The 27929-nt window shown below is 35.8% G+C and overlaps 1 protein-coding gene across 5 annotated transcripts; it reads left to right on the top strand.

Moving 5' to 3' along the window:
• The first annotated feature begins 222 nt into the window (after window positions 1–222).
• On the top strand, window positions 223–18989 carry LOC141623448 (peptidyl-prolyl cis-trans isomerase CYP23-like). 5 transcript variants are annotated; one of them, XM_074439557.1, is made up of 9 exons: window positions 223–408; window positions 1158–1271; window positions 1364–1512; window positions 5625–5697; window positions 5782–5871; window positions 7217–7256; window positions 8716–8798; window positions 8908–8941; window positions 18703–18989. In XM_074439557.1, the coding sequence occupies exons 1-8, from the start codon at window positions 301–303 to the stop codon at window positions 8926–8928; spliced, it is 678 nt and encodes a 225-aa protein (XP_074295658.1). In that variant the 5' UTR covers window positions 223–300; the 3' UTR covers window positions 8929–8941; window positions 18703–18989. The 5 variants fall into 5 exon arrangements, with proteins under 5 accessions (XP_074295658.1, XP_074295657.1, XP_074295659.1 ...); XM_074439556.1 differs by lacking the exon at window positions 18703–18989 and adding an exon at window positions 15154–15550; XM_074439558.1 differs by lacking the exon at window positions 18703–18989 and adding an exon at window positions 12763–12780.
• The last annotated feature ends 8940 nt before the right edge of the window (window positions 18990–27929 follow it).

Below are 27929 nucleotides of genomic sequence, written 5' to 3'. Positions count from 1 at the left end.
TAAAATGGCCCATACCCGAAAATGACCCGAAACAAAATGACCCATACCCGAAAATGACCCGACCTAAAATGACCCGACAACAAGTCACCCGAAAGTGACCCGGCTCGACCCAACCTGAAATACATGATAGACCCGAACTAACCCGACTTGTACCCGACCCATTTGACCCGTTTTGCCAGGTGTACTTAAAGTCATAACTCATAAGTCAATAAGACAATAAGTCATACGAATTAGTGTACAGTATACACTTGAGTTTTGAGTTGAAAGGTGCAAATTAACCCAATTACTAAGCAGTGAAAAATGATGGGGATTCAAAACACCTTCATAATTCTGGGTTTCCTAATCGTTAATCTCACATTTGGACTTGGTGAACAACCCCAACTTGGATCGGCTCGCGTTGTTTTCCAGGTAACATCAAATGTCTCTCAATTATCTTCACATCCCTTATTTTTTTTAAAATCTAAAATCTTACGACTTGCATTTGTAACAAAATTACTCAAAATTTGGATGGTTTTACTGATCATTTGGTATTGCGTGTTTTTTAAACATTTAATGTAAATAATATTGATTCTGTACAACACTGGGAAATTTTGGTGAAACTGCAGCTTTTTTTTATAATGGTAAGGTTGGGTTTTGCAATATGGTTTGGTTGAAATTAGGGATGCGTCTACCCAGATCATTTATTCTAATCACATTAAAATATTGGTGATCAGTTGATCGTAATTATTACATTTTCAAGAATATGGTTGATCTTGATTCCGTCCCATATGATAAAGTTTCAGGCTTTTTAAGTAACTATTGATTATTGATAAAATGCCCTTTTTCTTTCAATATGTATTGATTTAAGTTTACTCACATGTAGTATGAATATGAATAATCTCATAAAGATAACTCTCAATGTAGAAAAGCATATAGTTTCGAACATATTGGCAACTCTACTTGTGAGTTTGTCGCCTATAGATTTCTCTTTGCCCGCTTGTGCTACTTGGGTAGAATTCCACAGAGAAAATTCGAATATATGGATTATGCAATCAAGGTTACTAATCTGGGATTTGGTTTTCTCTTTTGCGTAAGTGATGAGTACAGACCTAGGGGCATAACCTTCTTTCTGCGTGCGTTTCAAGTTTCAATAACTTCGGCATTCTCACTGATGACAGACCACTTATGGAGATATTGAATTTGGATTCTATCCTACCGTGGCTCCTAAAACAGTTGAACACATTTTCAAACTTGTTCGCTTGGGTTGCTACAATACCAATCACTTCTTTCGGGTGAGATGTTGACTTTTTAAACTTGCCTTAGTTTTGTTTAAACCTGTTGACATTAAATTAGAATATGATGTAAAGTTTATCTGCTTGGACAGGTCGATAAGGGATTTGTAGCTCAAGTTGCTGATGTTTTAGGAGGAAGGACAGCACCAATGAATGCTGACCAGAGGACAGAAGCTGAGAAAACGGTGGTTGGTGAATTTAGTACGGTCAAACATGTTAGGGGAATCCTTTCCATGGGAAGGTGAGTATTACCTTACCTTCTTGTTTCTATACTTCGGGGTATGTTCTGTTTTTGTATCTGCTTCTTCTACGTACTCAATTCTTCTACATTGGTGAAAGTGGCGCCAATAGAGGACAAGATGATGGAAAATCGACGAAAATGGTTTGGCCATGTGAGAAGGAGACCTATGGATGCACCAGTTAGGAGGCTGGAAACTTTGGGAACAGAAAAGGTTGCTAGGGGTAGAGGGAGACTAAAACAGACATGACTAGAGTGATAGAGCACGATATGAGATTTCTCGGGCTTGGCGAGGGAATGGTGACTGAGAGGGCATAATGGAGGGAAATGATACATGTGGATTTTTAGTATTTGATGTTATTTGAAGTAGTTAGTGTTTTAATTTAATTTTTAAAAAAATTATTTGTTCTTTTCGGATTTATTAGACGTTTTTACCAACAACTTTCTTATCTTCTTTATTAAAAGAACAACCACAAAGCCTATGTGTCGCTTTGTGGTTTAATCTTCTTTTTTATTTTTATTTTATTTAAGGCCCCACCATATTACCCCATGATCTCTATCATCTTTTATATAGGGAATTAAGATTTGTTTTTCACTTTGTACAACAATAAAGCTGAACAATTATTAAACAGATATGTGACTATTGTAAATTACCTATTAACATAAATAAAATAGGAATTAATAACCTATATTAAAAATAACATAATCAACAAATGAAATAATACAATCCATGGAGTACAAATTTATTATATATACGTATTAAACTAAAACAAAAAAAAAAAACACAAATACACTATAATCTCCATTGTTATGATTTCAAAATTAAACTAAAAATATTACTATAAATTTGAATTTTAAAATACTGGTATGAAAAAAAATCAATATTATCGCCAAACTCATTATGCACACGATGAATCGATTGAAAAAAAGACTTTCAAAGATTACACAATTTAAATAAACATATACAAAATTCATGCATCAAATCTGAACATAATAAGCTAACAAAAAAAAACAAAGTACAAAAGCAATTGTACTATGCTTAGACCTGGAGTTTAGATTAAATAGAATACCTGACTAATCAATAAAAAAAATAATGAAAATAAAAGGGAGCTACACCAATAAATACACTGAAATAAACACACGTGAAGGGTTGCGATCCATAATTTGCATGGGTTGCCATTGTTATAAGTGAGTTTTCAACGATTGAAATGTGTATATATGGTTTGTGCAGTGAGGTTAGAAAGACGACAGTGTAAATGGGAGATGAGAGATGGAAAATGGCTAAATGGGTGAGTGTAAATGAGAGATTAATTGTGACGGCAATCTAATCTAATAGTAATAGGATTAGGATTAAAATAAAAGAAGAATAGGTTAATGTGTGGTAAAATGACGGGCTGGGCCACCATATTCGGGGCATGTTAATATCATTAACAAAAAGAAAATTGAAGATTAATTATAATTTGAGTTTTGTATATTAAACTTTACACGTATAATAAAAAGTTTAATCACAATTTTCATCAAATAACAAGCTAAATTATCATATATTTTCCCCAAAAACAAACCGAATTCGCGGGTTCTTTTGTATACGAGATGTACGACCCAATCTACATAAAGACATGTCCAAATATAATACTATCTGTTTTCAGCAAAGAGTTATCCAACAACTATATATGTTTATAAACAAATCAATCATAAAATTGTTATCTCAATTTCTTATTTAAAACGGGTATATTCGTGTTAAATTTAAGACGAGTCAAGTTATTTAAATACAACAGAAGCAGAATGAATAGCGAAAACTAACATATTTATTTTATATACACAAGTGGGATGATACTTGCCCATTTTAATATTAAGACGGAAACATCCACCTTACGTGAGACAACTGAATAAATTTATGATTAAACCAACCAATAGCAAATAAGTCTAAATGCGAATGTTTATGTTCATTTAACTATTAGTTTTTTTTTTATGTGAGCTGCAAAAATAAAAAATTGAAATAATATTTTATTCAGTTAGTCTATTTTAAGACAGATATATCCAGCTTAAAATTAAAAACGGGTCAAATAGCATCTCACTTGCATAAATATGCCGTTACTTTATAGCATCGCACTTGCATAAATAGGCTATTACTGTATATCGCACAATAATCATATTGTTTTTTTTAATTGCCTAATTTAGGGGAATGATAGTAATTTTTGAATTATTTTAATTGTTCATTTAGGAAGGGTGAATATGAATGATTATTTAAACAATTCTTTTAAATTATTATATATTTATACGATGATGTCAAAAATTTGAATATTTTACAATTTAACTAAACCGTCTTGAATGTGTCCGGGTCAAAATTTTGTTTTGGACCCGTTTGACTCATTAACAATCCTTACTAAATGAAAAATATGTCAAAATATTCATTTTAAAATCATCTAAATAACAAGACAAAATAATAACTCTAATTTAACTAACGAAGGGACATATTGTACTACAACAACTCCTTTACCAATTGAACCAAACATAATGTATCATTTGCTCTAATTGTAAATGAATTTTATAATTCAATTCTAAGTTTCAAATATGACTTTTATAATTCAATATTTACATTTGCTATTTAAAATTGTACATCAAGAAGTAGAGTGATTTATTGCTTTATTTTAAAACATTATTTCTAAACATAGTTATTTTAGAAAAGTATAATTAGATAGTACAAAACTTAATCTTAGATATTTTACATCTTTGTATAATTCTATAATTAAAAGAAAATTGAAAAAGCGTACCCATGCAATTTGCACTGGTTTAAAACTAGTATATTAATACTTGGTTCACTTTTATGATATTTTGGACCCTTAAGTCTTACTTCGGTTTTCAAAATCGTTTTAATATTTATTCTCGATTTAAATTGTAAGTTTTATAAACGAAATTCGGACTTCGATTTTAAAACCTATAAGTTTACCTTCACTTTTGTATTATGTTTCACCCCCTTTGTTTTTCACTTTTCCTTTTCTATATTTTCGCATTTTGAGGTGTGCGATCACTCATGGACGGTTCTAAAGGATGATTCATGTCAGCCGACCCCAAATCATTTTGGGATTAAGGCTCTTTTGTTGGGATGGGGGCAAAAATAAAAAAACAAAAGAAAACGTTACAAAGTAGAGCTTGCAAATAGTGATCTCACCCGATAACACGATACGAACCCGGCACGCAGTTAGCGGGTTCGGCTTGAGACATTTTAACCCATCCAGTATTTTTTTTGAGTCGACATGAACGCGACACGAAAGGTAAATGAGTCGGGTTAGTGTTGTAACCCGTTTAGTTAAATGGGTTGAAATCAGGTTGGGATGTCATGTTAACCCATTAACACATAGGACCCATTATCATATATATCCTAAACCAAGCTATATAAAGATATCCAAACAAAATGTTGAAATCTTACATTTTTTTTATGACGGGTTAAACATGTCATTTTGGGTTAAACAGGTCATTCAAGTTAAATGGGTTAGGTGGGTTGAATTAGATGAAATTGAGCTGTTTAAAAATAAACGTGTTAAGAAAGTCGGGTTGGGTCACAAGAAAGTTAAATAGTTTGAGCTAGGGTTCAGGTGTGTAACACGAACACGATGCGGCCAGGTCTATTACAAATTATATAGAAAATGCTGGTAAGAAAGACTAAACTGGAGCCTCCATGACCGCCTCAGTTACAATGTTCATCCTCTTGCCTCTGAACTGTTCCATCAATGTCAGATGAGAGCCTCAGAATTAATCAAAACACTTAGAAGGTCCTAGGAAGGATCAAACTCAGACCTCACTAGGATAGAGTACATAAACCTTACAACAACTATGACACATCCAAACTAACATTCTTCTGCTGCAATTATATTTCCTTAAACTGGGTTTGAAGGCTGCAGGTGCTGCTAGTCCCATCTCTGCTACTACTTCAAACTTTCAAAGCATGTCCTGGGTCATGTTTTTTTTTGTTTTGTTTTAGAAGGGTTAAAAGTAACCTTGTTGACTTATTTGTTACATACTGTCTCATCCTTAGCATGCTTTAGGCTATGGATTTGTGTGCTAGTCCATTATATAGATATGTACCTTATTCCCTTGAAATCTAATGCCTGTTGTAGGTATGAAGATCCTGATAGTGCATCATCTTCCTTTTCCATGCTTCTTAATAATGCACCTCACCTTGATGGAAAAGTATGTTGACTTCTTGATATTTTTGCAGAACAATTTGATTTATAGGCCTGGTTTCTGATGTACGTTGTTGCCAAATTTCTTCAGTATGCAGTTTTTGGTAAGGTCACCAAAGGTGATGAGACATTAAGCAAACTTGAAGAGTTGCCCACCAGAAAGGAGGGTATCTTCGTGATGGTACTTGTTTATTACTTTGTCCTGTTTTGTTCCAACAGATTGTCAGTTTGAATCCCATTATTTATGTGATCAGTCTGTTTATTTTGTGTTATTAATGGAGAGGTGCACCGTGATTTTGATTTTGTTTGTAGCAGCATAATTGTCGATATGTGATTTAGCTAGAATTGAGTGTCTAAGATGCTAGAGAAATTTTGTGAGCATCAATTACCCTCACTCTGCTGCTCCAAAAAAAAAAGTAAAAAAATTCTTGCTTTCCCTGAAGCAATTTCTGGAACTTGATCAAGATTGATCTTCATTATTATAGTTTCTAACCTCTATGCTTCTTGCATAGTGAAGTTGCAGTGTGTCGATGCATTTTATGACACAATTTTTTTTCGTTATGGAGGATGACGGCTTTATTTATATTTCGTTACATAATGATCGTTACATAACGTCAGCTTGATATTATGTTACATAATGGTCGTTCCGTAGAGGGAACATTTTAATAACTCGGTGGACACCATTATATAAGGAGGCAGCCTTGTCAAATATGCAGTATTTTCCTTGGAAATTCGTTACAGAATTTTCTATTGATTACCCAACTTCGTCTTCTCTCAGAGTTTACCGTGAGAAACAAGTATACATGCACATGAGCCATTTCATGAATTTTACTTTTTAACTTTCTTGTTTGGGAAGGATATGGTTTCTTGAAAGTTGTGGAAAATTGGCTCCTCCTAGTTATCTTTCCTCCCTTTTTCTTTCGTTTACCTTTTTTTTCTTATTAAACAATTCTTTCTCTCATTCCCTTTATTGTAAGAGCATTTTCTCTCCTATTCCATCCTCACTCCCCCCCTCCCCCCTCCATTCCAACAATTAATATTTTTGAAAGAAACTGTTGACGATATCATGGTTTAGATCTCAGTCGATACTTCTCGGATCATCCGAGATGTATCGATGTCAGAGATCACCGATTTTAGATATTGAGAGATGTATCGGTTATAGTAAAAATAGGAAAAATCGGCCGAAACGACCAATTTATTATGTGACACAACCCGCAAAGAACTTTGTACACGACCCGAGATGACCGAGTTATAACTTGTACGGGTCAAACTTTATATTGAACATTTGGTTGGAAAGAGAAAGGTATGGATAACAAATTGTATTGGAGTGGGGAGGGAAATGGAGGGATATATTTTCTCTTGTAAAAGACATTAAAGTCCCTCCAACATAGGAAAGATTTGGAGGGAAACAAAAGCCTCACCCCCACTTCCCTCCCGCCCACTTTCCTCCTATTTTATATCAAAAGTGAATAAATTTCAACTTTGTGTTTAAACTTGTCTTAGTTTCTTATCCTTTTCCTTTTCAGCCTCTGGAGCGGATCACAATCCTGTCTTCTTACTACTATGGTGAGGAACACATTTGCCTTTCCATGTCTGTGCACCTTATACTCCTTGTTGTCTATTTATTACTGTATTTTCTTCTTATGCCTGCATCATCATTCTGATGGAGTATGGACCATAAGAAAAGATCAAGTAATAGTTATGACCTCTTCTGGATTAGTTTGTAGGAGATTTGTGAAATAAGAGCCACCTTTACAAATATGAATGAACAAGTATGTTCCTAATCTATTAGTCCATTTACGTAACCCTCTGAAGTATAGTGTTAGTGGTTGTGTGTGCTGTATAGTAGTTCTGTTGATGCCGTTTTTCCACTCTTACTTTATCTATTAGTCAAATTTTTCGCAACTGTTTCTCAAAAACAAAATAGTCAGAATATAGATAACGAGTAAAGAGTTGGTGCCTATAACAACTGCGTATATGACTATCTGCATGTCATACTCCTTTCCGAGAATAAATTTTCTAATTTCTATTTTTGGGTGTTCATAAATAAGTTTTCCACTTGGATCACTCTATTTTTTATTTTATTTAATTTTTAATTTTTTTATGTATGTTATGTGTGGAATGTGGTTATTATGTCTATGAATCTCCTTTTTATAATTTTGCATTTCGTTTTCAGAACCTTTTAATAAGGAAATAACATTTCCGTGTTGCTAAAACAGGAGTAAGGCTGCTTACATCCGACCTTCCTATCCCACAATTTGCAAGAGCCCTTGAGGCACTTGGTAATGTTGTTGTGCAAAAAAAATTGGATTTTTATTCATGCACAATGGAGGGAAAATATACATGTGGATTTTTAGTATTTGATGTTATTTGACATATTTAGTGTTTTTATTTAATTTTTAAAAAATTATTTGTTCTTCTCTCCTTTATTACACTTTTTTACTAACCATTTTCTTATATATTTTACTTGGTTTACTTTTAAGGTATCCGGATCCTTAAATTCTACTTCGGTTTTCAAAATCGTTTTAATCTTTATTCTCGATTTAAATTTTAAGTTTTTATAAAAGACATCCGGACTTCGATTTTAAAACCTATAAGTTTACCTTGACTTTGTATTATGTTTCGCTCTCCCTTTTGTTTTTCATTTTTCCCTTTTCTATTCTTTTCGCATTTTGAGGTGTGCGTTCACCCATAGACGGTTCTAAAGGATGATTCATGTCAGCCGACCCCATATCATTTTGGGATTAAGGCTCTGATGTTGTTGTTGTTTATTCATGGACAATAAATTGAGCTTTAACTAGGAATGCTATATTCACGTCTAATATCAAGAGTATTTAGTTTCTGTTGACAGGATTAATCTTTCGTTCCTCTGGACTTAGGTGAATGTGTAACATATGATACGTGGCGAGTATATCTGTACATTAGTAGGCCATAAGAACACATGAAATCAAACAAATGAAACATGCGGCTGTTTTATTCCTCCCCATTCTCAGTAGTGACCATACCATATCTGTAATTCTTCTAGATATTAATGGCGAGACATGTGAAGATGAGAGATCAATTCTAAGAAGACGGCTTGCTGCGTTATCTGTTGAAATCGAGAGATGGGTAATACGGAGTTACCAATATGCTATATTAAAGTTCTTTATAAATTTTTCTTTCTTGTTATGTTATTGTCATGGCTATTGACCTCTTTTTTCTGCCCCCCTCTTGACAGAGAATGAAGTGCTTCCCTTAATACAATATATGAGGTCAGTGTTGTGACTCTAACTTTCATGTTTGATTTCTAGAGAGTGGGGCATATACATATTAACATTGTCTCTACTGTTTACAGATTTGTTATTCCATATTGTTTGTTTGCCACATGTATTTAAATTGTCTTGGGTATGCATGTTTCATATTGAGTTGGTTAGAATGGTTTATCATTGACTATTGATGTGTACTACTTTAAAGTTTCAACATTCTTAGGTCGGTTGTGACTTTGCTTGTAAAATTTTAAGGAAATAAAAATAGATGGTAGTGTTAGACTCTTACGACGCGTTTGATGAGGGTAAGGGAATGGAAGCAAGAGAGGGATAATAGGGGAAAGCCGGAAAGGTAAGGGACTACCCCAAGCTTTCATTCTTGTTTGGTTACTGCAGGAATGGGAATATCACTAACTACCCATTTTCTCCTACACAACCATCAACCACGACTACCTTCCACACAACCTTATTAACAATATATCTTACCGTATATTCCTCAACCAAGCAAATTGACTCATAAACTGCAATATATCATTCAAATATGTACATAATTATTTTACTCAAATTAACACATAAATATCTTGTAAATATAGGCTGATTATTCTTGTATAAGGCTCCAACTATTAGCCTAAAATAACTCATAGCACTTGTATAAATAGCCTAGCTCTCCTATTGTAATATACACACTTTCAATATACAACTTCATCTCTTATATGGTATCCCGAGGCCATAAACGATCCCTAAAATCACCCTCCTCCAACCTCTGCCCACGCTCCGCCACTTTCAAACGCACCAAATCACCCACTGCTAAACCCCTTCAACCTCCCATCACCATTACTCAAACCGAAAATATTGTTCAAAATCCTCACGATGCCACCACTCCTCTTACCTCCCTCAATCTAAACCATTAAGTGAAACTTACCTCAGTTAACTACACGTCATGGAGATTGGATTCCAACTGACTCATATCCTCTTCGGATTCAGCCTTTTGTGGGATTTCTTGACGGTACCAACCCATCACCGTCACCCACCATCGTCTCTGACGATAAATCAGAACGCCCCAACCCGGCGTATTTCATGTGGCTCAAGCAAGATGGTCTCATTTTAGGTGCCTTAATGGGTACCTTATCAACCACCATTCAAGTGTTAATCGTCCGCGCAACCACCTCGAAAGAGGCGTGAGACATTCTCGCTCAAACCTATGCAAACTCGTCTCGCACCCACATCTTACAATTAAAAGACTGTCTCGACTCGATCATAAAAACCGCTGACCAATCAATCACAGAGTATATGCATGCCATTAAGGCGTGTATCGACCAATTGGCATTAATGGATAAGGTCTTAGATCCCGAAGATGTCGTATTCAAGGTCCTTAAAGGTCTTGATTACAACCTCTTCAAACCCGTAATAGATGCAGTCCGAGCTCGAGCCCGAGCCCGAGACACCCCAATCTCGTTTGAAGCACTTCACGAGAAGTTACTTCAACACGAACTGCTCGTTAAACAAACCCCGACAACCGACCCATTTCAACCTACTGCCAATCTTAATTTCCGCCACAACAACCAGTATCGTGGAAACTATCATCACAACACCAACTCCACCCCTGCCTTTACACCACACCATCTACTAGTAATACACCCTCTTCAACCAACCCGAACCCCAGGCCCCGCTGCCAATGGTGCCGCCAAGTTGGCCATGTCATAGCCGACTGCCCCTTATTCCGCAAGCTATTTCCTACTATCGTGTTTCCTGCACCTCCGACCCGTCAGCACCAGTCGACACCCCAGGTTCATGCCGTCACAACCAATGGTATACCAACACCAAATCCCCATTACCTACTTGACAGCGGCGCCTCAAACCATGTCACATACGACCTGGATACGCTCGCTCTTCACTCGCCGTACCTTGGCTCTGATGATCTTCTCATCGGAGATGGCTCCGCGCTCAATATTGCCAATATAGGTTCATTGACATTACCTTTCTCTTCAATTAAATTATCTAATGTTTTACATGTTCCGAAAATGTCTCGAAATATAATTTCAATTTCGCAATTATGCAAAGATAATAATGCTTATGTTATTTTTTGTTCTTCCAATTTTTTTGTTAAGGCAATAACGACGGGAGCAACCCTTCTCCAGGGACAGGCTAAGAATGGCATTTATGAGTTGAGCTTGTCGCGCAAAACTGTCTACTCGTCACAACCCGGCTCATCTCCAATCTCGTGGCATCACAAACTAGGACATCCTACTTATGATGTAATGAGAATTATTAATAAAGATTTACCATTTAATTTTACCAAATTATCTCATTGTGATTCATGTTTAATTAGCAAAAGCACCAAATTACCGTTTGCAAATTCAACGTTTACAACCACCACGAACACCAGTATCGACGAGTGGTGTCAGCTCGTTCTCCCTATCATTCCCCCTCCTACACAAACACCTAATACCACTCCTGTTAACACTACCCCTCCATCTCGACACCCTATTACCCAAGTCTACACTCGTCGAAAACCAATTGAACAACCCGCATCTACTACTGTCAATCAATCGGCCAATGACTCTCCCTCCACCATCCCTAGTACACCGCTCTCCCCTGCCTCTCCTCCGACCGCCACATCTCCACGGATCCCTCCTCCTCCTCCTCCCTGTAATGTTGTATCCCGCCTGGATAACAACATTCGTAAACCTAATCCGAAATATGCGAATCTTGCTCATGCGACCGCTACCCCAACCTCTTTACCAACCACTGTCAAACAAGCCCTTGTTTCCTCACAATGGCGACAAGCAATGCAAGACGAATTTCAAGCTCTTGATCGCTTCCTCACAATGACGACAAGCAATGCAAGACGAATTTCAAGCTCTTGATCGCAACAAAACCTGGTCACTAGTTCCTCGTCAACCATCCGAAAATATAGTTGCATGTAAATGGGTCTTTCGAATTAAATACAATCCCGATGGGTCCCTAAACCAACACAAAGCTCGACTCGTAGCTAAAGGTTTTCATCAACACCCTGGCATTGACTACACCGAAACCTTTAGCCCCGTAATATAACCCACAACTGTCCGTCTAGTACTCTCACTTACAGGGTACATTAACCGATGATGTCTATATGGCCCAACCTTAAGGCTTTATTGACGAATCTAAACCTGACTATGTCTGCAAATTAAACAAAGCAATCTACGGCCTAAAACAAGCTCCCCGAGCTTGGCATACTGAGCTCAAAACCTATCTTCTCACCTACGGTTTCAAACAATCAGTATCTGACTCATCTTTATTTATTTTCAAAACAAATGCTATATGTATTTACATGCATGTCTATGTCGATGATATTATCATCACTGGACCGAATCACCATCATTTACAACAATTTATCAACCAATTAGCAAATCGATTCTCTATTAAAGACCTTGGACCGCTCTCCTATTTTCTCGGTATTGAAGTCACACCTAATAGTCTTGGTCTTCATCTCAATCAATCCAAATACGTTCATGATCTTCTTCTTAAATACAACATGTCTGATGCAAAACCAAATACAACACCCATGGCAACCAAAAGTCACCTAATTCGTGAAGATGACAAACCAATTCACAACCACTCAGACTATCGAGCTATTGTAGGTAGTCTACAATACCTTTCTCTTACTCGACCTGACATCGCTTTTACCGTAAATCGACTCGCCCAATTTCTTCACCACCCTACATTAAACCACTGGTCTGCATTAAAACAATTACTCCGCTATCTCCAAGGAACCCAAACTTATGGTATTCAACTTCACCGTAACTCTCCTATGTGTTTACATGCCTTTTGCGACGCTGATTTTGCAGGTGACGAAGATAACTATCTCTCCACCACTTGCTACATCATCTATCTCGGCCGTAATCCGATCTCCTGGTCCTCGAAAAAGCAACGAGGCCTTGCTATCTTAACCACAGAAGCCGGATTCCGAGCTGTCGCAGCAAGTAACAACCGAAACCCTCTGGCTCCGCAATCTCCTCACTGAACTTCACATAAACATCATCAAACCACCAGCATTATACTGTGATAATATGTCCGCTACACTCTATGCCAAAAATACAGTCTTTCACCCAAGAATGAAGCATATGGCTCTCTCCTTTCACTTCGCCCGTAAGCAACTTCAGCTTGGCCACATCCGTATACAACACGTTGCTAGCAAATATCAACTAGCCGATGCTCTTACAAAGCCACTTCCCAAGCACCGCTTCCATGACCTACGAGACAAGATTGGACTCCTCTCTCCGACGTCCATCTTAAGGGGGCGTATTAACAATATATCTTCCGTATATTCCTCAACCAAGCAAATCGACTCATAAACTGCAATATATCATTCAAATATGTACATAATTATTTTACTCAAATTAACACATAAATATCTTGTAAATATAGGATGATTATTCTTGTATAAGGCTCCAGCTATTAGAGTAAAATAACTCATAGCACTTATATAAATAGCCTAGCTCTCCTATTGTAATATACACACTTTCAATATACAACTTCATCTCTTATAAACCTCACACTGCCCACCCTAAACAACCGCTAGCGCACGACTTAGTTTAAAAGGTGGGCCTCTAGTCCACCTAAGGCGCGCCTTGGATGAGGCACTAGCCAAAGCGACTCGGTGCATTTTAGGTGCACCTTTTAGGCTAAGACTCACCTAGTGTGGTTCACGAGTATGCACTTTTCATATTTTTTTTCCTTTGGATCTTTTATTATGCCATTTTTCCCGTTGCTCTCAACTTCTTTTACTTTGCATGCTAACTTGAAAACTTTTGAAAAGGGTATTGTTGCCCAAAATTTTTTGTTAGCCCAGAGCAAGATTGGTAATGTCATGTTTGTTTTACAAGACACGCCATTAGTAATTGTGTGATTATTAAGCTGCAATAGAAATGGAGTCAACAGAAGTGAAGTTAGTAGCTATTGACCTCTATGACACACAAACAAGCCACTGCCACTGCCACTGCCACTGCCACTGCCACTGACGTGTTTCCTGTAGTAAACATGCTATTGGTAGTGGCGTGTCTATTCAGCCTAAGTTTTTTTAGACAACGTGTTTTAGTTTTGGCAAAACATTACAATATTGCATTTACAATAACAGAGGGTTGCCGAATTCATAATACACATAATTCGAATTCGCAATTCGCTCAAAATAGGGAATTGAATACGCAAAGTATTACAAAAAAAGCAATTCGCGAATTCATATTACTAATACGCTTCGTTTACTTGATGATAATAACAAATAAAACAAAAGGTTCATTGCATAAAGATCAGCAATTCAGTATTGTGACGGAACCACCAAAATAAGTCTACTGATCATTTTTTTCTGGTTTCTTAAGTAAACACAAAGTGACGAAACCAGACAAAAACCAAAATAAGATTAAGTTGCTAGTCTACTGATACATCTACTTTCCCTTTGATGATCTTTGAACTTGATCATATTATACTGAATTTTTAGTTTTTAATACACGAATTGAACTTGTAAAATTCGCTAATTTTTATATATAATTCGCGAATTAGTGCGAATTAATACATGAATTAAACTTTTAGAATTTGCTAGTTTTTTATATAATTCGCGAATTAGTGCGAATTAATTCGAAAACGTATTGCGAATTGATACGCGCGTATTAATTCGCAATACGCACCCTATGTTAGCGAATTAGGTAACCCAGAATAACACAAACACAACAAATTTTTGCCACAAGAACGACTTGTTTGCATAAAAAAAAAAATTTACACTCACAAGTGTTTAGCACAGGTGTTTACATTATAAGTCTTAGAACTAAAATGTCAAGACATAAAACGACTAAAGTATTACAAAACACGTCTTCGCATGTATACTTCAGATGACATAATTCATAGCCACAACACAAAAACAAGAAATTTGTCAGAAGAACTTGTTTTCATAAAAAAAGCTTACACACATTAAAATGTCATTGATAGGACAAACATGTTTACATAACAACAAGTCTTTAAACATAAATGTCATACATCCAACACCTAAAATATTACATTAAATTGTTTTAATTCTTCTTCTTCCCTCTTAGACAACACAACCGCTCCCCGTTTAAGATACCTTGTTCATTGATAGGACATAGTGGTAGAGTGACGAGTTCGTTAGCAAGTATTATTGTCATCCACGACAATTTAATCAAGTGATTGTTCATCACCATCCTAGTTGAACCTTTTTCCCTTGCTTCTAGGGTTGGATGCAGAACATGTGCATAGTGTACATGTACGAGATCGAGAGGAGTGCTTGCGAAGGTTGGTCACCATGGAGCAAAAATGAGGGGCACCTTAGGAGGCATGATATAAAGCTCCTTATCACATGTCATATGTGTTGGAGTGAGTGTCATCCACAATAGTGCGTTTACATCATAAATCTCATTAAAGGAGCATCATCAGGATATTTATTTTATGATCCTCGTCGGTTGATTAACGTAAATCGATAACAGTTGGCTGACTAGAGTTTGACGTTATTGTCGTGTGACGGCGGTGATCAACTGACCACTTTCGGTCACACCTAAAGGGACAAACTCCAATTGACAACTAATTAATTGTATAAGATACAATGTATTTAGTCCCTTGATTTATTGACTAAAAGATGAGTTGGTCTTTTTTAGAGAGATTTCGAGTTACGAACTCGAGGCGCGGCAGTTATTATTTAATTATGCGATAATTAAATAATAAATTTTATGAGACGAGTTTTAGTTAATTAACTGTTAATTCACTAAAATTGTACTAATCAATTAATGTGATTAATATTAGTACGTAAATAATATGTGTAGTTGTACACATATATTTACGGAGTGTTTTGGACAAAATTAATCGGGAATTATTTGAACATAAAACGGTGTTTAAAATAATAATTGCGCGTATTTGTGCGACAAATATAAGAATCAAAATGGACCCGATTACGTAACATCGGACCGTGTGTACATCAATTATTGTGCATGAACACAATGATTATGCACCTCATTGTTTTATTGGTTGTGCAACTTCCCACAACATTTGTCTTCCACATGCAAATCTTATTGGATATAAAAATTGCAAACAACACTTCACTCCCCATCACCACCTACCCGACCTCCCTCTTTACACACCCACATATTGTTCATTTTCTCATTTTACTTGAACATTGTGTTTGTGTAAAAAATAAAAATTCCTCTCTCTAAAATAATAAAAACCTTACTAATTGTTAGTAAAGAAAAAGATTAAAAAATACTAAGAGTGTTAGTATTATTCTTATATAATCAAGGGTATTTCTAGCACAATATCTAGTTAGTATTTGTTAGAAATTTGGGTATTTTGTTCTTGGGTGCTACTAGAAGGAGATCTTCTATTTGGAGATTTGTGTAAGGAGGATCTTCCATCATTTTAAGCTCAAGAACAATCTAGATAGGTGATCTAGATTGTGCTCTAATTTTTTCATAACCAATGTAAGGAGATTCGATTTCCTTCTTCTAAATCTTTTATTAAAAATGCTTTAATATTGCATGCATGTTACATAGATCACCTAAACACAAATTATGAGATAATTTAAATTTTAATTAGAGTGTCTAATTTAGATCTATGATCTTTCAAGTGGTATTAGAGCTAACCTTGTAATTTGCATGTTAATTTTTAGCATATTTAACAAATTATGAGATAATTTGGAAAAATAAAAAATGGTGTTAAAAGAGGTTTTAGCAGAAAATTTTTGGGCATGCATACCTACTGTTCTCAAAGAATTTGTGGTAAACTTTCGTGACTTGTGAAGTTATTTTGCTATTTTTAATGATTTTTTGTAGAAAACCGAGTCAAAAATGCCGTATTTTGGTTAAGAGTTAACTAAAAATAGTTAATGGTTGATTCGGGTCTTGAAATTTTTATATTGTTTCATATATATTTTCTACAGATTGTATGTAAAATTTCGAAGGTTGGTTTGGAGTTTTGCGTGTTTATTGATTTTTATGAGATAAAAGTCGATAAAAGTGAATTATTTTAATCATAAATTTGAAACAAATGTTTCTGTCCTTGATAAATTTATGTACATTCAAAAATATGTTTTAAAAGTTAAAAGTGAAATTTAAAATGTAATTTCACCTTGTTTTGATGTTTATTGGTTTTAATGGTTAAAAACCAATAAATATCGATCTATTTCTTCATAAAATTTATCCGAATTTTTTGGGCAATTTGTTTTGACCTTTTGGTGTTCCTGGAAGTGTTCCAGAATACTCAAAATTTTTAATTTCAATTTTTGATAATATTTTCAATTATTTTGGATTTATTACTTAAGAGATATGATTTTACCGATAAAATTAGCAAATAACACCAAATCAAACTAATTATTCATCATCAAATTAGTGAGGACTAATTTTTGAGGTCCAAAACAGTTTGGACAATTAGTTTGGACTTAAATGAGATTTAAGTGTTTATTATTGATTTTTCATAGTTAAAAATCGACTAAATCCACAAAACCGAGCAAGATACCAACGATTGAGCGATAGGGCGATTTTGGCATCATTTTACAGCATTTTTAGCATATTTATTTATGTTTAATGAATGAATGTCATTTATTTAAAGTATTTATTTTGTTGTACCTAGTATGGCCGAGTTATTTTTAATCGTTATTGTTGGAGTTATATGCCTCACCTTTAATTCACTCCTAGAGAGTTAATGTGAGATTGTGATGTTTTATGTTAACTTCATGCAATTGAAGTTTGGAGTTAAGGAAAACTTATGCAACGGATGCTAAAATATGCATTTGATGGAGTAATGAAGAGTATATGTAACATATGGTGAAGTAACGCAAATGAAGACAATTGATGGAATTGCTACAAACGCATTTGCTCATTTATTTTTAATACACTATAAATACATACTCAATCCTCCGCAAAATAATCACACAACAAAACTACAACATAATATATTCTTCTCTTCCTCCTTTATTACTACTCTCCATAATCATTTTGGGTGCTAATATTTAACACCTCTTGAGAGTTTATTATCTTGGCTCTGATACCAATTTGTTGGGGTATAGAGTACGGAAGCGAATAAATTCAACCAAAGATTTAAGAGAAATAATAAAAAGACAATAAAATAACACCAAGGTTTTTAGGTGGAAAAACCCTCTTTAAATAGAGGTAAAAAACCACCGGCGAGAGAGCCAAGTATTTCACTATAATGATGTGGGAGTACAAGGATAATTTCCTCAAAGACTACTGAAATAGCCAAGATAATAAACTCTCAAGAGGTGTTAAATATTAGCACCCAAAATGATTATGGAGAGTAGTAATAAAGGAGGAAGAGAAGAATATATTATGTTGTAGTTTTGTTGTGTGATTATTTTGCGGAGGATTGAGTATGTATTTATAGTGTATTAAAAATAAATGAGCAAATGCGTTTGTAGCAATTCCATCAATTGTCTTCATTTGCGTTACTTCACCATATGTTACATATACTCTTCATTACTCCATCAAATGCATATTTTAGCATCCGTTGCATAAGTTTTCCTTAACTCCAAACTTCAATTGCATGAAGTTAACATAAAACATCACAATCTCACATTAACTCTCTAGGAGTGAATTAAAGGTGAGGCATATAACTCCAACAGTTATTTCCCGAAATGTATGGGAATAACGATTTGTTTGTAATTTAAATACGATCTCGTATCGTCGGTTTGTAATTAATTAATAGTTTTTAATTATTTTTATTAATTAATGTATAATAGGAATAGCTATGTAATTTGATTGTAATAGTTATTTTTACAGGCGTTTTCAAAAGACGGATTTACATCGAGACGAAGTCTATTTTTTTGGAAAGGTGTTCCAAATCCCACAAGAAGGAGCCACTTTTGGAAGATGTTCCTATGAAGAGGCAAGGGACCAAGGAGTTGGTTTCCGATATGTAATAGTCTAGTTATTTTTAACTAGGAGGCCATACTAGGATTATTCATATGCTTGTTTGCTTTTATTTTTCCGCGCATGCCAAAATCGTCATTCACATGCATTTTTTTTTTCGCGGTTGTCAATTCAAGTCATTTACATTCGCCGACTTAGTTCACTTGTAGGGAATTTATGACTAAATTGACAAGATCTCTCACATAACTAAAATTGAGATTAGCCTTCCCAATTAGTAACACCTATGAATCCCTTTTTATTAGAGCCATGCTCGCCCAAGCGGGGTGTTCTTTTTTTTAACTCGGGTAAGTAGGGTGATAAAAGGTTATCACGCGCCAAACTTGGTTGGACTCAACGAGATATTATGACGGTCTTGTATTTCGGGGCTAGTAGATGGATTTAATGAAATCCGTCGACCGAGAGTTCTAAAGGTACAATTAGTCAAACGTTGACTTACCGAATTTACACGATTATGGGATGCTTCGCCTAAGCGATGCTCATTTTTGTTTAAAAACGGATCTTGGAATCATTTATATAATTTAGTGGGAGATCATTATAGAAATGTTAAAAACTTATTAAAAATGTTTCACCAGTAAATTTAAAACAATGAATGTTAATATTTCCTTGTTTTGTTGTAGCATTTTAATTCGCAATGGCATCTCCATCTACTCCACCAGGCAAAGATTCATGGCTAAGGTCTGTAATGGACAAATGTACCTTAAAAGATGACGGTAGTAACTTTCTTGAATGGGAATCTAACATCAAAAGCGCCTCGTTGTCCGACAACGTGCTCGCTTACTTGATTGATGCCCCTCCCATCGAGCCCGGTCCAAGGGCTTCATCGGCGGTGCGGACCGCCTATGATGACTATATGAGAATGTTCAATGATATCAAAAATGTATTGATATTGTCGATGTCCCCAAGTCTCAAGCTTTCATGCATTTCCTTGAATGTGTATGAGATATTCACTCATATGACTACTATGTTTTCACAAACACCCAAAGTCCGCCAATACGAAACGGTGGCACGCTTCTTTGACGTAAAGCTTGAGAGGTGCCAAAAGGTTGGTCCCCATCTATTAAAAATGGTCGAACATGTCGACACCCTAGAGCGTCTAGGGTGTAACATTCCTAAAATTCTTGTGGTGGATCGCATCCTCTACTCACTTCCTACCAAGTTTGCCCACTTTAGGGTAAATTATAACATAAATGGTATGGATAAGAGTTATCATGAAATTCTTGCGCTCCTCACCCAAGTGGAGAGGGATATGGAAGCTAGTGGGAGTGAGAAAGGGGACGTTCTCACTATGATGTTAAAGAACATGTCCCTTGGAGTTAGGAAGGGAAAGGGAAAAGAAAAGTCCCAATTTAAGAAACCGTCAAAGAAACAAGACAAGGGAAAGGGGAAAGCCATTGAAAATGGCAAACCTAAGACAAAGAATGTCAAACTCTTCGAGGCCGAATGTTTCCATTGTAATTGGAAAGGGCATTATAGGAGGAGTTGCCCCAAATACTTGGAGGACCTAAAGGAAGGGCGTGTGACGCCTATTGGTATGATCTCCTCTCTCTATGTGATAGACGATAATTATGCTTGTACTTCCACTTGGGTATTAGATACCGGATGTGGGTCTCACCTTGATAATCATTTGCAGGGTTTAAGAGACGTGCGAGCTCTAGCAAAAGGTGATGTGTATCTCCGCACGGGGAATGGAGCTATAGTAGCGGCCGTTTCCGTGGGGACCTATGTGCTCACTTTAGCTAGTCGTTTAGAGTTGTTTTTAAATAAGTGTTATTTTGTACCAACTTTAACCAAGAACATCATCTCCATTTCCGCGTTAGATGCGGAAGGCTTATATTTTATGATTAAGGACAATAGTTGTACTTTTTCGTTGAATGATTTGGTTTATGGCAAGACCATTTCAATCGGAGGAATTTATGTTTTAAATGATGTTAACGTCGTTTATCATGTGGAAACCAAAAAGTTCAAAACGGGTGATCCAAATGAATCCTACCTTTGGCATTGTCGTTTAGGTCACATAAACAAAAGACGCATTAAGAGACTTGCTTCATCAAAAGTGCTCAAACCATTTGATTTCGAATCCTATGGTATATGCGAGTCTTGCCTTTTAGGCAAGATGACTCGTGTACCTTTTGCGGGAAAAGGGATACGAGCAAGTGAGATTTTGGCTCTCATACATACGGATGTGTGTGGACCATTAACCATCACCGCTAGAGGAGGTTTTCACTACTTCATTACTTTTACTGATGATTTGAGTAGATATGGGTATATCTACTTGACGAAGAACAAAAGTGAAGCTTTTGACAAGTTCAAAGAGTTTCAGAATGAAGTAGAGAACCAATTGGATAAAAAGATTAAGACCCTACGATCAGATCGTGGTGGTGAATACCTAAATTCTGAATTTGATTCACACCTATAAGATTGTGGTATAGTATCACAATGGACTCCTCCTGGCACACCACAATTAAATGCTGTGGCCGAAAGGAGAAACCGAACTCTATTAGATATGGTGCGTTCTATGATGAGTCTAACCGAGCTTCCTGATTCATTTTGGGGTTTTGCCCTTTTGTCTGCAATATTTACACTAAATCGAAGCCCGACTAAAGCGGCTGATAAGACTCCATATGAGATATGGACAGGAAAAGTCCCTCATTTGTCATTCTTGCGCATTTGGGGTTGCGAAGCTTATGTCAAGATTAAATCTGACAATAAACTTGCACCCAGGTCTGACAAATGTCTTTTTGTAGGATATCCAAGGGAAACACGTGGCTATTACTTCTACAATAAAAATGAGAACAAAGTGTTTGTGGCTCATGATGCCGTCTTCCTAGAAAAGGAGAGAGTGGGAGAAAATTTGAACTAAACAAAGTTCGAGAGCCACAAACCGAGAATGAGGTAGAGGAGAACGTGGAGGATAACGTTCCCCCCTCCTCTGAAATGGTAACCGTTCCTAGAAAATCAGGTAGGATTTCTAATCCACCTGACCACTACCTTGGCAACATCGAAGAGGATGGTGTTTTGTTACTTTTGGAAGGTAACGAACCCACTACCTACAAATCGGCCATGTCTAATCTCAACTCCACGCATTGGCTAGAAGCCATGCGGTCCGAAATGGATTCCATGTACGAGAACCAAGTATGGGACTTGGTGGATTTACCTGAGGGAGTGCGACCCCTTTAGTGTAAATGGATATATAAAATTAAGCTCGGCGTGGATAAACATATAGATGTTTACAAAGCTAGATTGGTGGCAAAAGGTTTCACCCAAGTTCATGATCTACACTATGACGAAAGCTTCGCTCCAGTCGCTATGCTTCGGTCTATTAGGATAATCTTAGCGGTTGCCGCGTTTCATGATTATGAGATTTGGCAAATGGATGTCAAAACCGCCTTCTTAAATGGGATTCTAGAAGAGGAAGTGTACATGACACAACCTGAAGGTTTTGTGGATACGTCTAACCCTAAGAAGGTGTGTAAGCTCAAGAAGTCCATCTATGGTCTTAAGCAAGCATCTCGGAGTTGGAATCATCGTTTTGATCATGTTATTCAACAATACGACTTCACTCGAATGATTGAAGAACTGTGTTTGTACATGAAGTTTAGTGGGAGTAAGGTTGCTTTCCTTGTCTTATATGTGGATAACATATTGCTCATCGGGAATGATATTCCATCGCTCACTTCTGTTAAGGAGTGGCTTGGGAATCACTTCCAGATGAAGGACTTGGGAGAGGCGCAACGAATCTTGGGTATCCGGATCTATAGAAATAGGTCCAAGAGGATACTAGCATTGAGCCAAGAAGTTTATATTGACAAAGTTCTTGACCGGTTCAATATGAAAGACTCTAAGAGAGGATTTCTACCTATGGGCCAATGGATCACTTTGAGCAAGTCACAGTCTCCCTCTACCCCTAAGGAGACTGAACGCATGAAGACCATCCCTTATACTTCCGCTGTTGGGTCTATCATGTATGCTATGATTTGCACTCGTCCCGACGTCGCGTATGCCTTGAGCATGACAAGCCGTTATCAATCCAAGCCCGGTGAGAGTCACTGGATAGAAGGACTAAGGATTCGTTCTTAGTGTTTTGAGGAGAAACTGAGTTGCGTGTAAGAGGTTACACGGACGCAAGTTTCCAAACCGATCGGGATGATGTGAAATCCCAATCTGGCTATGTGTTTATGCTAAATGGAGGAGCTGTTTGCTGGAAGAGCTTCAAGCAAAGCGTTACCGCGGATTCTACAATAGAGGCTGAGTACCTTGCAACGTCTGAGGCTGCAAAGGAAGCTGTTTGGATTCGGTAATTTATGGAGGGACTAGGAGTAGTCCATTCCGCCAAAGACCCGATCACTCTATATTGTGATAACAGCTGGGCTATTTTTCAAGCCAAAGAGCCGAAGTCTAGTAATAAATCTAGACACATTGAAAGGAAATACCATGTAATTAGAGATTATGTGGAAAGGAAGGAAATACACATTTGTAAGGTTGGGACAAACGATAATATTGTTGATCCTTTAACCAAGCCTTTATCAAAGGCTAAGCATGATGGTCATGTCGTCGCAATGGTATTGAGACGAGTACCAGATTTTCTTAATTATGGATATGTAATAATTGGATATTGTATCACTTTTTATATATATGATGATAATCGCATTCATTGTTTAAGCATTCTTTTATGAATTCTTTTATTTAGTGTGACTAAATTTATAATACCTTGTTTATCTGAATAAGTTGTGGAGTCAATGTTGAACACTATTCAAGTGAATAAGATGAACATTGTATTTTGTCCCTAGTCACTTAATGAGGTGACGTCTCGGAGTGACTAGATTGTAAGTTGATTGATGGTTAGTTCAACACCATGAGGTCATATGTGATGACTAGTCAATTACATAGGCAGAGTGTGTGACACTTTGCCGGACAGTGACCATTTAGAGAGTCCCTTAGTTCTATTATAGACGCATGGTCGTGGCAGGGATCTCTAAGATGTTCCTATGAGTCGATTCTTTTGACTGGAGACTATTATCCAAGTCAGTGCAGTTTCCGAGTGACTTTGGTTTTTGTCCTAGGTCGTGCCGTTAAAGGAGGCCAAAGGGCATCTTCTGAGTCATGGTGATCTGTATTGAGCAAAGATAAATAGGGCATACATGAATTGTCCACCCACGTTGGGTTACTATATCTCAAAGCCACTCGAAGAGTCTTGACTATAAATGCGTAGCCACGCTCGGAAGTAATCTATGGTAGATTTTTCCGGTCTTGTAGTCACACTCCCAATCGAGAAAACAACTCGCGATATGTTCATGTGCAAGTGCGACCTGAAAGACACCTTGCATTGAGTGGGACATTAAAACGGACAAGAGAATTGGTAGCGCACACCTTGTGTCGGACAAGTGGGAGATTGTTGGAGTAAGTGTCCTCCACAATAGGGCGTTTACATCATAAATCTCATTAAAGGAATATCATCAGGATATTTATTTTATGATCCTCGTCAGTTGGTTAACGTAAATCGATAACGGTTGACTGACTAGAGTTTGACGTTATTGTCGTGTGACGGTGGTGATCAAATGACCCCTTTCGGTCACACTTAAAGGAACAAACCCCAATTGACAACAAATTAATTGTATGAGATACAATTTATTTAGTCCCCTGATTTATTGACTAAAAGGTTAGTCGATCTTTTTTAGAGAGATTTGGAGTTACGAACTCGAGGCGCGGCAGTTATTATTTAATTATGCGATAATTGAATAATAGATTTTATGAAACGGGTTTTAGTTAATTAACTGTTAATTCACTAAAATTGTACTAATCAATTAATGTGATTAATATTAGTACGTAAATAATATGTGTAGTTGTACACATATATTAACGGAGTGTTTTGGACAAAATTAATCGAGAATTATTTGAACATAAAACGATGTTTAAAATAATATTTGCGCGTATTTGTGCGATAAATATAAGAACCCAAATGGACCCGATTACGTAACATCGGACCGTGTGTACATCAATTATTGTGCATGAACACAATGATTATGCACCTCATTGTTTTATTGGTTGTGCAACTTCTCACAACATTTGTCTTCCACATGCAAATGTTATTGGACATAAAAATTGCAAAAAGCACTCCACTCCCCATCACCACCTACCCGGCCTCCCTCCTCTTTACACACCCACATATTGTTCATTTTCTCATTTTACTTGAACATTGTGTTTGTGTAAAAAATAAAAATTCCTCTCTCTCTCTCTAAAATAATAAAAAGGTTTTGATATATACAACCCATTGGGTTGTATTTAAGGAACTAAATATGGAAGGAATTTGTAAATATATGCATTAATTACATTGGATTGTGCATAATTTGGTCTTAAATTCCTAACTTAATACCAAATATAGAAGATATTAAATGCTTAAATACAACCCAATGGGTTGTATATATCAAAACCCATAATAAAACCTTACTAATTGTTAGTAAAGAAAAAGATTAAAAAATACTAAAAGTGTTAGTATTATTCTTATATAATCAAGGGTATTTCTAGCACAATATTTAGTTAGTATTTGTTAGAAATTTGGGTATTTTGTTCTTGGGTGCTACTAGAAGGAGATCTTCTATTTGGAGATTTGTGTAAGGAGGATCTTCCATCATTTTAAGCTCAAGAACAATCTAGATAGGTGATCTAGATTGTGCCCTAATTTTTCCATACCCAATGTAAGGAGATTCGATTTCCTTCTTCTAAATCTTTTATTAAAAATGCTTTAATATTGCATGCATGTTACATAGATCACCTAAACACAAATTATGAGATAATTTGAATTTTAATTAAAGTGTCTAATTTGGATCTATGATATTTCAATATGAACATGTGCAAATCCATGAGCCTGAAATAATACTATAGGATCACATATAATAACCTAAGAAATATGCGTAAGTATGATAGAGGCAACAATAATAAGTAAACATAGAAGATATTGAACTTTTCCCATTGAAGTGTCCCCATTGATGGTTAAGAAGTAGCATGAGTGCTAATGAATCGATGAGTGCGCTCCTTATACAAAACTACGTCAGGGTCGTAATAATTCATTGTATTGTCATTAGGGTCCACACCACGAAACCTAAATTGGCCCTTCCTATTGCACATTGCTATGTAAGGGCTAAGCTAGGTCTTCAGGTCATTCCCGGAAGAGAAGCTATTAGAAGGATGTGAATACAACCATCTCTTAGCTCCATCATTAAGACAAAAGGGAAAAAGCATGAGTTTTATGGCGTCATTGTGCATTCCATTCTTCGTTACTTCGTTACTGGTGCACAAACAAACAAATAGTCAAAGAAACTAGTCGTAAATTCAAATAACAACTAAGATCAATCCTAGACACCGTCCCGGACAACGTCAAACTTGATACATTTTAAATTTCCTCCTATAAGTGTACGGTATGATTGTTATACTATATGCGGGTTGAACACAAAGGACGATAAGGAGTTGCTATTGGATTTCATTTTAAGACTTCAATTCCTTTATTACTTACTAAGAGAATAAGAGTTCTCAAAATTTTTCCGTCCAAAATACATTTGTTTTCTTAAATAAAGAAATTAATGACTATTAAGTGCATTCACTTAAATAAAGAAACTAATATTGATAAATTTATTTTAATCTTTTCATTAAAATTAATTTTTTTTTATCAAATTATATTATTTTCTTTAAACTATAAGCTTCTAATTAAAATAAAATAAAATTGATAAACTATAAATTGCTAAATGTTTTTTTGATGCTATTATTAGAGAATGATTTGACCCATACTCCTTGTAAAACAAACTTTAAACTGCTTTTGTTAGTTTCGTGACAAAATAAATAGAAAAAAATTTATAAATTGAAATCATTAGCTATGTCGCATAATTTATTTTTTATTCACACACATTTAAGCTCATTACTCAATTCTCTTAATTAATTTTCAGTTCCAAATTTTTTTCTCAAAGCAAAATACAATGATGAAAAATGCGAATAATTATTGAGGTACCAATTTTATACAAGTAATATACTAAAGTTAAAAAAAAACTTTATATACCGTGCATGCGTTGCATGAGGTCTAAACTAGTATAATTAACAATTGAAATAAAGTAAAACTAAGAAAAATAACAACAATAAAATGAGAAGAGGAAAGAAATAGTACCAAGCTTGAAGTAAACTTGAACAAATGTAGCGTCGGATACATATAAATTATTAAATATAGTACCTATAATTAAGTGACTAAAATCAACCTAAATAACTTGAAGATGAGAGATTAAGAGGAACAAGAGAAGGGTTTTCTAAATCTACTACTACTGCCCTCTACCTACTGTTTTTGAAAAGTAAAATGAGGCCCCTTAATAAACCAAAGAGCTGCTGTTATTCAGGTAAAGCACGTTTAATGATACAGTAGTCAATGTAGAACATACAAAACACCAATTTAAATGAAAATGAGGTGCCGGGGAGTCTCTACCTTTCTTCTTTTCTTTTCCTCAAAACTAGTCACTCAAAACGCAGCAACAAGTAGTGGTTCCCACAGTGGCAGCTTGTAGTGATGGGCACTGTTTGTTTGTCGCCAGACATGCAGGCTATTGTAAAATAACTCGGACGAATTAGGTTGAACAGATCGAAGGTCTGTCCAGAATGTAAAACGTGTAAATCTGACAGTTTGTTTGAATGTTCGTCTAAGTATTTTAGGATTAACGCAGCGGAATTTAACTGTTTATTATGTTTGTTGTAATGTCGTGAAAAGTAACAAAGAAAAACAAGAATAGTATGTGAATCTCGTTCTCCGCCTCGCAATGTACGAACTTGAAACATTCAGGTCAATCCTCGCAAGGAAGACGGGGAAGCCAAAACTCGCAAGCCTTGAACTCAATTGTTCTCACACAGGGAACGTTTTTTTTTATTAAACTCATAATATGAAAAATAGGGTTACAAGAGGCCCTATTAATACTACAAATTAAATCTAAGCTTGCTTGGACAATAAGCTATCTCCCTAAGTCTTTCCTAAACTAACTAGGAAACGTATTTAATTATTAACTAAGTTAACAACTAGATTTGTTGAAACCTAATAAAACTAGGATTAGGAA

Source organism: Silene latifolia, chromosome X (assembly GCF_048544455.1).
Source record: "Silene latifolia isolate original U9 population chromosome X, ASM4854445v1, whole genome shotgun sequence".
Lineage (NCBI taxonomy): Eukaryota > Viridiplantae > Streptophyta > Magnoliopsida > Caryophyllales > Caryophyllaceae > Silene > Silene latifolia.
This window is presented reverse-complemented; position numbering and strand designations above follow the sequence as displayed.

Coding starts and splice junctions, on each gene's coding strand:
- LOC141623448 (XM_074439557.1), top strand. CDS start 301: ATGATGGGGATTCAAAACACCTTCATAATTCTGGGTTTCCTAATCGTT. Junction 409..1,157: donor CGGCTCGCGTTGTTTTCCAG/GTAACATCAAAT, acceptor CACTGATGACAG/ACCACTTATGGAGATATTGA. Junction 7,257..8,715: donor CCTGTCTTCTTACTACTATG/GTGAGGAACACA, acceptor TAATTCTTCTAG/ATATTAATGGCGAGACATGT.